The 12,883-nt window shown below is 43.2% G+C and overlaps 1 protein-coding gene across 3 annotated transcripts in view; it reads left to right on the plus strand.

The window, feature by feature from the left end:
- Positions 1-389: 389 nt before the first annotated feature.
- The window catches only part of SLC39A12 (solute carrier family 39 member 12), a gene marked incomplete at both ends in the record, with an annotated part of 57,328 nt that continues 44,834 nt past the window's right edge, over positions 390-12,883 (plus strand). For all 3 annotated transcript variants that reach the window (XM_080717087.1, XM_080717088.1, XM_080717089.1), the window contains 3 exons: positions 390-650; positions 6,370-6,651; positions 10,440-10,647. In XM_080717087.1, coding sequence (XP_080573213.1) covers positions 390-650; positions 6,370-6,651; positions 10,440-10,647 — 751 coding nt within the window. The remainder of the gene's footprint in view (positions 651-6,369; positions 6,652-10,439; positions 10,648-12,883) is intronic.

A 12,883-nucleotide genomic window follows, 5' to 3' on the forward strand; every position in this document is an offset into this window, starting at 1 on the left:
AAGGAAGATATCTCCCATGCTGGGTCATTAATGAGTGCCACCTGTAGAGAAAGGGAGGCGCTGTTCCTAAAGTCTGACTCTTCAGTTCAGGTAGAGGCAGTGGAGGACACATCTTGGTTCTGCAGCTGGTCGACAGCCATGAGAGTTTCTTGCCTGTGGTGTGAGGTTATAAAATACCTACAGACCCCCTGTTGTTTAGAAACAGCTTGTCATTGCAAATCAGCTTAGCCACCCAATTAATGAGTCCTTTCAAGTAGGTCGCAGGCACCATAATTGAAGCCTTTATTTTTTTCCTTTAACCACAGAAATTCTTCTGGTTACAAGTTTATCCCACAAATGTCCACCCACCCACCCCTATGAAATAGACTCAAGGTCAAAGAGGAGTGGAAATGTGCTTCTGGACCAAGCTGTTGGAATTCTGGGTGCCTTCGTTCCTTCTACTCAGCCTTATTCCCCCCACTGAGGCACACAGACCCTCAACCCAGAACAGCAGCAGCGCTGGACCCCAAAGCCAACTGGCTGAAGTACTGCGGGTTCTCTCTGCTGGTGACCACCCACCCGCCAACCACTCGAGAAGCCTCGTCAGAACACTGTTGGAGAAGACCGGGTGCCCACGGAGGCCCCGTGGAGCGCAAGGACCTTGTGATCTGGTTAGTGAAATAGCCTGGGATCGGGTACCAAGGCAAAAGAGAGCAGTGCATTTTCCAGTTATTTCCTTCAGCAATGCAAAATTAGTTGCAAACCTTCCAATACCCAAATGGGCTATGCATTGTGGTAAAATAATAACTTCTATATTTGGGATCCATAAAACCATCCAGCATTGGGCAGATAGTGCTTGAAGATAAGGATTTTTTTTTTTTCACTGAAAGGACGATGCTTAAGTTTTCTAGAACCCTTCTGCACGTTTGCAAGTATTGATTTGTGAGCTTGAACTTGTTAGCCCTTTCTTCTTTCTGATTTTCTAATTTTCTTTTCTTTTGGAGCCTGCAGTGAACTTGCATATTACTAGCTAGCTGTGATTTGATTTTTGTAGCATCACCATAGCAACCTAATAATTGTCCAATGTTCATTACTTGAGTAATTCTCCTAGATATTGATGGGCATTCTCTAGTATTGTGTGTGGTGGGTTGGATAATCATTTTCTTAACCAAGACGAATCTAAGCTGGGGGGAGGACTGCTACAGGTAGAGCTGAAGCCAGACCCATGGTCCCAGAGACCGACTCCCAGCTTCTCCTGTCTGCACAGTGAATCCCACCCTGGCTGCACATCCCAGCTGTCTGGATTGGTTTCACAGAATACCCATGTCAGGGTTATGTACTCCCTGGTTAGAGACTGGGCTTGCCTAGTAGAGGATTGAAAAACAATGACCTGTATTACTTTAATATGAAGTCACTGGGGACTGAAAATTCCCCAGTTAGAGTGGGTGGGTGGCATGGTAATGGGATGAATAAGAAAAATATATGATGGCAGAGGCTGTGTCTTAAAACAATTATAGGTATCAGCCAGGCACAGTACACACACCTGTAATCCCAGTATTTGGGAGGATGACACAGGAGGATCACAGGTTTGTGGCCAGCATCAACAACTTAGCAAAACCCTGTTTCCAAATTAAAATAAGATAGGGCTGGAGGTGTAGCTTGGAGGTAGAATGCCTCTGGGTTCATTCCCCAGCATGCGCACGCACACACGCACACACGCACACGCACACACACACACACACAAAAAAAAAAAAAAGAAAAAAACTAAAAATTAACCAAAATTTATCTTTATCATCCCATTTCTAACCAATAAGATTTTTAGGAAAAGCCTAAAATGCACAAATAAATGAAAACAATTAAAAAAATTAAAACAGAAGAAAATAACTGCTTTCAAAATAAATCTTGACAGATTTTCTCAAATCAAACATAGTTCCAGGGGTAGGGATGGCCAAGTGGTTTTTTTTTTAATTACTTATAACACAAGGGGTCTTGTTCAGTGACTGAAGTTTTCTCTGCTCTGTAGGAATGATAAATAATTTAATAATTATTAAAATGCCCAATGATTTCTAAGGGCAGTATGTTATAAAAAGCAACTGATCTATAGTAACATTACATGTATATGTATTGATATGGAGAGAGGTGGGGAGGGAGGGCGAGGGAGAGATGGAATGGAAGATGTCCTCTAGAAGGATCCAGAATCATATCTTTTTTTTTTTTTCAGTACTGGGGCTGGAACCCAGGGTATTCTACTCTGAGCTATTTTATTCCTTTATTTAGAAACAAGGTCTCACGAAGTCAGAGCCTCGCTGAGCTGCTGACTGGCATTGGTAAATCTGTATGTACATCATGTCCACTGAAGCGTTTCCTTCATCAAGCCTCCCTCCCCCACCCGCCACCCTTGGGCCCCTCCACTGCACTGGGCTTCTGTCAACCCTTTTGTATTCCAGCTTCTCTCTACCTTCCACACATGGGGAAAACATCTGACTAGTCACAAAATGTTCTTCAGTTCCATCCATTTTCCTGCAAGTGACATAACTGCACTTTTTTATGGCTGAGTAGAATTCTATTTTGTCTATATCCCATAATTTTATAACCCATTCATCTGTTGATGGGCACTAGGCTGGTTCCATATTTTGGCTGTTGCATGGTGCTGCTACAAACATAGATATGCATGCATTGCTATGGCAGTCTGGCTTCAGACCCTTTGGGTAGATACCCAGGATTGGTTTAGCTGGATCACATGGTAGGTTCATTCTTATTCTTCTGAGGATCCTCCACCCGAATCTCCAGAGTGGCTGCACTATTTTGCAATCCCACCAACAGTGTACCCGAGGGGTTAATGAGAGGCGTTAGAACAGAATTTCAATGGACTTAATGAGGAATTATATATCTCTACCCAGTAATCACGTGAAGTGACCCTATGTGGTTCCTGAAGGGAAAAGCGCCCCGTTCTGGACCTTGAAGCTTTGGGGACCCGCTGACCCTTGGCCTCCTCATCATGGGGCTGAGGTAGTGAGCATCCTCGGGGGGATATACTTGGGGTCACATGGACACATCGGCATGAGCTCGGCCAGCAAGCGCGAGGCCCTGTGTGCCTGATGTTCCTGAACCTCATGGTGCTGCCTGGTCCTTCTTTTCCAGGCACGTGGGGACAGTGACATTCCTCGGAGCATCCTCCCTCCTGTCCTCAGGTCCCTTAGATGTCCTAGACACTTAGGGTTTTATCCAAATTCTCCAGGTGATCCCCAGTCACATTGGAGGTTGAGCTCTGCTCCGAGGTCCCCATGTACTGTGCACTCAGCATGACTCCACATTATAAAGTGTAGAAAACACCAGCTTCCTCTTGTGTCTCAAGCAAGTATATCTTTACTCTTCCTGATTAAGACTTTTCTTTTTGTTAGCCAGAAAACCCTTTATATCTAGCAGAAACCCATGGAGAACCAGGGCCTGCTATCAGTCCACATCCTACCAGATCTTTATTTTCCAGCAAAAGGAAGAAATATAATTTCCTTCTGGTATTTTTTTTATCAATTATTATCCATTAAGAAAATGAAGACCTTATAAAAATCTTAGAATTTAGCCAGGCATAGTGGCACACACCTGTAATCACAGTACTTGGAAGGCTGAGACAGGAGGATTGCAGGGTTGCCATTCTCAGTAACTTGGTGAGGCCCTTCACAACTTAGTGGGGCCCTGTTTCAGAATAAAGCAGAAGATAGGGGTGTAGCTCAGCAGTAGAATGCCCCTGGGCTAAATCCCCAGCACCACGCGCATACACACACACACACACACACACACACACACACACACACACACGCGAACTTAAAAGAGGACAGTAGATTTACTCATAAATTAAACTTTATTTGGGGATAATACCTCTAAAGTTTACCCTACAGGTCTGACATCTGTCTCATTGCTGTAAAAGAGAGCCATCACACGCCAGACATGGTAGTGCCGGCCTGTAGTTCCAGTACTCGGGAGGCTGAGGCAGGAGGATTTCAGGTTTAAAACCAGCTTCAGCAATTTAGCAAGGTCCTGAGTAACTTAATAAGACTGTTTCAAAATAAAAATAAATAAATAAAAAGGGCTGAAGGTGTAGCTTGGAGGTAGAAGTCCTCTGGGTTAATCCTCAGCACCAAACATAAAGGAAGGAAAGGAAGGAAGAAGAAAGGGAGGGAGGGAGGGAGGAAGGAGACAGAAAACCGTCATGATTACGTGTCATCACTGAAGTTGTCGCTGGCCCAGCCATAAGCAAGCTGAACTGGCTAGCTAGCAAAGACATCCGAGATGGCTTCAGGGTCAGCGGGCAATTCCCACCGAGTGTCCAAGCAGCTCATATAACTTGAATTTGATCAATCTTCCCAAAGTTTATTGCCTTAAGTCTTTAAAATGCATTCCTAGAACATGTGTGGATTCCCTCTCCCTTTAAGTCTTACGTGTGCCTCCACCTGACAAGCTTTAAAGAAGAATCCGTGGATTGCTCCTGAATAAGTCCATTCTTCTTTAACAGAGTCATTTCACCAGAGGCAGCAGCTGTGGACAGATCTTGATGCCTATGGACTTGTGGTGTTTGCAGAATTCTCCTAAGCCTCTTCCAAACACAGTCCAGCCAACTGCTAAAAACGTAGGCAACCAAAACAAATCTAGCGGTGATGAACTAAAAGGCCTTCTCCAACACTGCTACTCAGAGTGTTCTGCTGTGGTGGTTGCCTCTTTGTTTTCATCGCTTTTATCAATTTTTTGGTACTGAAGATTGAACCCAGGGGCAGTCTACCTCCGAGCTACACCCCGAACTTTTTATTTTGAAACAGGGTCTCACTAAGTTACTGAGGGCTGACACATTAAGCACACAGTGGGCCCACAGCTTGTGCTTTCTCTGAGCGAGGGACATGTGATCAGGCTTATCACGGGCAGAGCGGGACACCTCACCACTGTTAGCTACGTGGCTTGAGGCAAGTTACTTACCTTCTCTTAGACTTGGTTTCCGCATTTACCAGGGGTAAACGTTTTTTGTAAAGGAAATTATACTTCTTGGTTTTATTTGGTATGAAAAGTGACTTTGTTACACTCTTGTTCTCAACTGACTCACCTCATTGCGTCTTGGTGTCAGCCCTGCCAACAGCTATCAACGTGTGGACTTGCCTTATCGGGTCTATAGGAAATAGAGAGGTTCCGTTGGGAACTGTATGTCTCATCAGGAGATACCAGGAAGAAACGATGCAGATGGGATGTTCCAGAGGGTACCTTCGTGGGTCACACAGCAAGTGCAGAATTAGAACCTCCGAAGCGTCCACCTCAGAGGAGAATAGATGAAAAGTTATTATAGTAAATTGTCACTCGGGACCGACATCCCTCACTGTTTCACTTTGAGATCACTGTGGCTAGGTAACGGCACTGCCTCTGGAATCCTTTGCGAATTCTCAAGCACTCCCCAGCTCTCTCTGAAGAATGGCAGCTCCTCTCTTGCTGAGAGAGATCCATGGCTGCAATCCCAGGGTCCACCTTCTTCTCACTGCCCCATGATGTTAATGTAAACACCTATGTGATATGCACCTCTCAGATTAGAGGGGCCACATCTGCCTGTACTTTGTGAAGCAAGCTATTTGTTTTATTTGATGTTAATTTTTTTTGTGTGTGTGGGTCTGGGGATGGAACCCAGGGGCATTTGACCTCCGAGCTATACCCCCTACCCAATATTTCATTCTTTATTTTGAAACCGGGTCTCACTGAGTTGCAGAGGGCCTCACTAAGTAGCTGAGGCTGTCTGCGAACCGTGATCCTCCAGGTCTCAGCCTCCCGGATGCTGGGATGACAAGCGTGCGCCACCACACCGGGTTGATGTTAGTATTTTACGTGGCATGGGACGTCTCATAGAAGCAAGTGAGAGACCTAGAGAAGTGTTGAATCCAGAAGCTTATATACCATTTTAACAAAGAGAAATAAAACTGTGGAGGCATGACAAGAGTAAGAAAAAAGCGGCACAGGCGAGGGGTGGAAAACTGTGATGAAAGTTCAGCAAGATGGCAGAGAGACCCTAAGAGAAGATGGGGGAGGGAGAAGAGTCAGAAACCCCAGACCAAGGGGAAAACTGCAAGGAGTTTGAGTTTTATTCTGTATGTAATGGGGCATCATTTTTCTTACGCAACGTAGCAAATCTACAACTTGTGGCAGCTATCATTGGGAAAAGAGGGACCACTTTAAGAAAAAAGGCTTCCATGAAGGTCACCATTTTATTATATAAATGACCAACCACATTCTCTTGTCTGAGTCTATTCATGAGACCTGACTAATTTTGCCTTCTATTTATAAAGTACAGCTAGTGGACACGTAATAGTTGTTAGTGCTTTGGGGCTCTGTCTAACTTGGCTTCTGCTTTCTCCCCTTCCACAGTGTTTTGAACCTGACGCACTGTTGCTAATAGCTGGAGGCGAGTATGAAGACCTGCTCCGAGAGGAGGTGGTCCAGAGAGTTTCTCTTCTGCTCCTCTATTACATAATCCACCAGAAAGAGATCTGTTCTTCAAAGCTCAGCATGAGTAATAGAGAGTACGAGTTTTACCTGCACAGTCTTCTGAACCTCAGGCAGGATGAAGACTCCTATTTCCTTTCACAGAATGAGACGGAAGACATCTTGGCTCTCACCACACAGTACTTTGACACTTCTCGGAGCCAGGTAAGAAGTGCAAAATTGCTGTCTCTGCTACCAAGGTACAGTCTCAGAGTCTTATTTCTTGGACATTTATTCCCATGGCATTCAACTACTTCTAAGAGAGGTAAGTTTTTATGGGTTTTAGCTATTGGGTGGTAAGTGAGATAATTTAAAATTCAGAGTCCAAAAGTGGAATTATAATGACTAATTGGAAGATGGTCTTAGTAAAGCTGATGAGTAGGAAAGCCAGCCAGGAGAAAGAGCCGCTCTCTTCTCCCGAGCACGCCCACACCTCGAGCACTCAAGTCAGGGTGACTCAAGAGCACCCCACACCTCGAGCACTCAAGTCAGGGTGACTCAAGGGTTTCTGATTAAATCTCTAAGGACTGAACTGTATGGCGGAGCGCATTGTATCTATCTGCCTTGCCTTCTGGCCCAGGGAAGAGGGCAGACATAGTTTGAGGTTGCTGCATTTATCACTCGTTTTTTCACTGAAGAATCAGCTTGCAAGAGTGTTATTCATGGAACACAAAACAATATCTTTTTGGTGGGTTTTAATTCGTGCTGCATGTAAACAGGGTCTGTTTCTCCCTCCCTGTTTTTATTTGGAAACTGGGTCTCACTAAGTTGCTGAGGCTGGCTTTGAACCTGCGGTCCTTCGGTCTCTGGCTCTCTAGTTCTGGGATTATAGGAGTGCATCACCATACCTGGCTCATAAAGTTCATTTAAGCCACATTTTCTAGCAGAGTTAATTGGAAATTCAGACCACATTTTGAGGAATGTAGGGATTTTTTCTTCTCTGAACTTATCATTGATGTGTACAATTTGGTTCTTGGTCTCAATGACGACTTCTAGGAGCACAGAGATAGATGTACAATCATGCTCTGGTTTAAGAACCAGCAAACACATTCTCAAGTTTGTGTTGAGTATGTTTAGTTTTTCTTGTTATTGGCAGAAGAGTGGAGAGTCTGTCTGCTAAAGACTTTGCAAGCCTCACTGTGAGAGCTCTAATCCTGTGGATATCAACCCTGAGCCATATGTTTATTTTAGCTTTCATTTCAGGAAGATACCTTGACAGAATTCAGTGTTCTGTCTGAGGAGGTGTGCCCATATCTGTCTTCATTGTAACATCTATATAACACAAGACAGGTTTGAAGCAGCCACTAGGATTTTGGTCATCCTCCTCCGTACTGCCATTTGATCCCAACTAGATGGAAATGTAAACCAGCACTCACACAGATGGCGTGTGCAAGTCCAGGCTTCTGGTTATCCCAACATACTGCCAATACCCAGGCTTCTGAGTGTTTGTGGGATCAGACATTCTTAGAATAGAATAGAATTATGGTGTACGGAGAACTACTTTATTCATATATTTGGTCAATAAGAATTGAGTTGCTGTTGCCATACGCCTTTGCTGGGTTTGAGACCAGTGATCTCCTAGACACATCCCGTCCTTGGCCCCTGGGAAGGGTCCTGGAGCCTATTCTTACAGGATTTCCTACGAAGTCAGTCTGTCCAGACTTTGCAGAAGGCTGTTGACACCTCACTGAAGGCTGCTGCGCTTTCCGGCCAGATGGTGTGAGGCTGTGGCCAATGCTGACACCAGTCCTTTCACTTGCATTCCAAAGTCTTGGTCTGCACAGGACTTAGCCATCACAGGCCAAGCCACTAATAGCTGTTCCAGATGGGTCTCAACCAGCTCCCCAAGAGAAACAGCCTCACACCACAGGACCCCAGTCCAGCCAAATGTACCCAGTTCACCCCTCTAAGAACCCAGAGTAAAAATCACTCCACCCCTGCAGTCCCTTATGTCGGGACAGCTGTTTCCTCTTCCTGACTCAGTGTCATAGGGCCCCATCTCTTTGCTTCTTTCTATTGTTTGCTGTTCCCATGGTAAAGGACCAGGGATCTGTCCATAGCTCTCTACCAGACCTGCCTCTCACATGGGGGATGGACATCCTTGACCACACCCTAAGAGTGAAAGTGGTGGTTGGGATTCTCTTTTTACCTCAATAGTACTTTGTGACAGATACTCTTTTGCAGTCTCCATGAGAAAATCACACTGCTATGGGGTTCATGCTCCCTGTCATTTCAACTTGTTCTTTTTATTGATAGAACTTTTCGCTACTTCTCCAAGGGCATCAACATTTTGGTAACTACATCTCGGCTTCCACTCTGCTTCCCAACAGCTCTGGATATGCTCCTGCCAAGCTGACCAATTATAGACTGAAAAAGGAATAAATCCCATGCGTACTTTTTACTCCTTGTCCTATGTTACAAGATTTGGACATTGACGTACTAACCCCTTTGATTCTTCTTTTGATTAACCTGCTCTCTCTTTTACCTCTTATATAGTGGGTCTAGCGTGGTGCCTGGCACATAATAGGCATTCAGTAAATGTTTAAATAAAATAATGGGAATATTAGTGGGATATAAGACAAAACTCTAGACTTTTAGATATTCATAATTGGAAAAGTCGACATATACATATGAAAAGATCCTATGTTATAATCCTCTGTCCTGTAGTAGTTTAAAGAACCCAGATACCAGGCAAACTCTGGTTTACAGCTGAACTTGAGATTAAAAATTGCTGTGGAAGTAGAAATACCTTGGGATAATACAAGGCAGCAGGGTCTATGTGAAGAGTCAAGTTAGGGAACGTAGATTTGAAAACATTCGCTGCAAGCTGCGTTTGAAGCTGGGAGAGAATTCAATGATTCCAAGTATGTGAACAGCCCAAACATGGCGGTGCACGCCTGTAACCTGGTACATGGGAAGCTGAGAAGTACTGTGCTTCCCAGTACATGGAAAGGAGGATCTCGGGTTCAAGGCCAGCCTTAGCAACTTAGGTAGACTCTCAGCAATCAAGAAAGTCCCTGTTTCTAAATAAAAAATAAATAAATAAATAAATAAATTACTGAGATGTAGATCAGAGGTAGAATGCCCCTGAGTTCAATCCCTAGCACTGAAAAGAAAAAAAGTATGTATAGTAAGAGCAGAATACTCTTTGGACAAAGCACAGCTATGAGATGGTAATGAGAAATGTGTGTAACTGAGGACCCAGTTAGAAAACCCAGTGTCCTGGCAGATCAAAAACAAATTGTTTTGTTTTGTTTGGTTTGGTTTTATGGTGATGGAGATTGAACGTAGGAGAATTCTAGTACTGAGCTACACCTCCAGCACTACTTTTATATTTTTTTATTTTGAAACATGGTCTTGTTATGTTGCTGAAGGTCTCACTAAGTGGTAGAGGCTCTCTGCAAACCTGTGATCCTCCTGTCTTAGCTTCCCAAGTACTGGGATTACAAGCATGCACCACTAAACCTGGCTAAGAAACAAGTATGCAAGTATTTTACCAAATAAAATTGCATCTGAGACCACACTGTGGGATGATTGTTATTTCCAATTCATTATCAATCAATCTATATCTATCATCTATCTATCTATCTATCTATCTAATCTTTCTGTATTATGCATGCATGTATGTATGTATGCATGTATTTTTGCGGGACTAGGGATTCAACCCAGGGGGATTCTACCTCCAAGCTATACCCCTAGCTCTATTTTATTTTTTGTTTTGAAACAGCGTCTCATTAAGCTGGCCTTGGACCTGTCTTTCTTCTCTCTATTCCTTCCAAGTGCTAGAATGACAAGAATGCACTACTGTGCTCACCGCAATCTTCTTTTAGATGAACTATTCCTTGTTTTTTTTTTTTTTCTTTTGAGGAGGGGGAGGGGAATTCCTAGAGATATCTTATCAAAATAACTTCAGGGTTTAGTAGTTAGCATGTTCTCTTTGTATCTGATTTCAGTGTATGGGAACTAAAACACTGCAGGAAAAATCCGGAATCCTGAGCAGTGATGGTGCGGATGAGAACACACTTCCCCAGCTGGCCGCGACAATCATTGCTTTGTCCCTCCAAGGTGTTTGTCTGGGGCAAAGAGACTTACCTTCCCCGGGCTATTTTACAGAATATATTTTTAATTTCTTGAATAGCACAAATGCTCTCCAACTATCAGGTAAGTGTGTGTGTGTGTGTGTGTGTGTGTGTGTGTGTGTGTGTGTGTGATATTGGGGGTGGAACCGAGGGGCATTCTACCTTGGGTCTCCACCTCCAGCCATATTATTTATTCTTTATTTTGAAACAGGGTCTCATCAAGTCACAGAGGGCCTCACTAAGTAGCTGAGGCTGTCCGCAAACCGCGACCCTCCAGTCTAAGCCTCCCAAATGCTGGGATTACAAGCGTGCGCCACCACGCCTGGCTGGAATTTAAGTTCCCTGTCCCATCTACCAAATAAAGCATGCCAAAAAAGCAAAGGAGGCATTTTGATGGCTGCATGTGTGCAGTTATGTTTTGAGCGCCATTTTATCTCAGACTGTGGTAAGAGCTCAGACGGCCCTTTGAGGCAAACATGCTCTGCTATCTGTGTGGTGATGAGGCGTGAATGGGGACTGTCCCAATTCTGTCGTGACAGAAACTGAAACTGTAGAAAGATTTTATGACCTGCCCTAAGAACTAAACACTTTCTGCATAGGTAGGTAATGCTGGGCCAGAGGTGGTAAAGGGTCATGGAGAAAGATGAGAGTATTCAAAGCAGTCCAAGCATCTAATTACCAATATCACAACTAAACATTTAATTTCTTAACATCGTAAAAATGTTTGTTTGCATTTCCTGATTTTTGAAAATATTTTAATTTTTTTATGGAATCAGGATTCAAATAAGGTTCACAAAATGCAAATTGTTGGTAGGTCGTTAGACGTCCTCTGAAGGTATCTGGTTCCTCACTCACCCTCTTCTTTACTTTGTTGTAAATTACCTTGTAAAAAAGAGAAAAGGATGTTGGTTTAAGTTATTTTCCTTTCTTGCTCTCAAGATTGTCTTCTTGTCCTCGACCTCGGCAGCTTGACTTTAAGGTGTCTGTGGATCTTTTTGTATTTACGTCGCTTGGTGTTTGATGAGTTTCTTGAACACATTGATGGAGATTTTACATCTGGCTTCAGAAGATTTCAGCCCTTATTTCTCCAATATTTTTGAGTCTCCCCTTCCTTCCTCGGCTGCCAGTGCGCGGTGCTGACGCGCGTGTTGGTACCCATAGGTCTCCGACACTGCTGCTGCTCCTTCGCCTTCTTCCCCTGGTCCTTTTCCTTCAATTCAGAGTGGATACCTGTTAATCTACCTTTACGTTCAGCGATTGTTTCCCCTTCTGTCTTCTCAAGTGCATTGTTGAGCGCACCTATTGCATTTTCGTTTCACTTTTCATACTCTCCATGTCCAGAACATCCATTGGGACTTTTATACAATTTTTATTTCCTTACCATCCTTTATTTATGTCTTTTAAATGTGATTTTTTTCCTTAAACTTACACTAGCCGCTTTCAGATGGTCGGTTAAAGCCTACTTCTGGGAATACTCAGAAGTATTTGTCGACTGCTCTTTTCTCTGACTGTGGATCACGTTTTCCCATTTCTCTGCAATCTCTGGATTTTCTGTTAAAAACTAACCATTTAAAGTGAAAACCCAGCTGGGCGTGGTGGTACACACTTGTAATCCCAGCATTTGGGAGGCTGAGACAGGAGGATCATGGTTTATAGACAGCCTCAGCTTACTTAGGCTCTTTGCAACTCAGTGAGACCCTGTTTCAAAATAAAGAATAAAAAATAAGGCTGGGAGTGTAGCTTGGAGGTAGAATGCCCCTGGATTCCATCCCTAGTCTGCAGATAAATAAATAAATAAATAAATAAATAAATAAATAAATAAAGTAAAAATCCAGTCGGTAACTTTTTCTCTCACTGACAATATTGAGAAAAATTTCAAAAACATTTTACTCACAAGGAAGAAGATAGGTAGATCCATAGAAACTTATTATTGTATATAATTCTTCTCTGTATAAGTCATTTTAAAAGCCTGGAGCTCTAGTAAGAAAAACTCAACTGCAATCTATAAATTTATAACCATTCTACAATATTATTTAAAAAAAAGATCGTTTGTCTCTACAATTTCAGATTACTTTCATTTATTTTTCTGCATATACACTTAAGAGGAAAACAACTTGATTTACTTATATACATTAAAGTAATATAGAATAAAATATAGAATATTTCAATGTAAGCTGGGCGTGGTTGGTGCACACTTGTAATCCCCACACTTGGGAGGCAGAGACAGGAGGATCGCACAGGTTCGAAGCCAGTCTTGCTGGCTTAAGAGACTCTGTTTCCAAATAAAAATATAAAAAATAGGTGTCTGGGAGTGTGCC

This window comes from Muscardinus avellanarius (assembly GCF_963383645.1).
Source record: "Muscardinus avellanarius genome assembly, chromosome: 20".
Classification (NCBI taxonomy): domain Eukaryota; kingdom Metazoa; phylum Chordata; class Mammalia; order Rodentia; family Gliridae; genus Muscardinus; species Muscardinus avellanarius.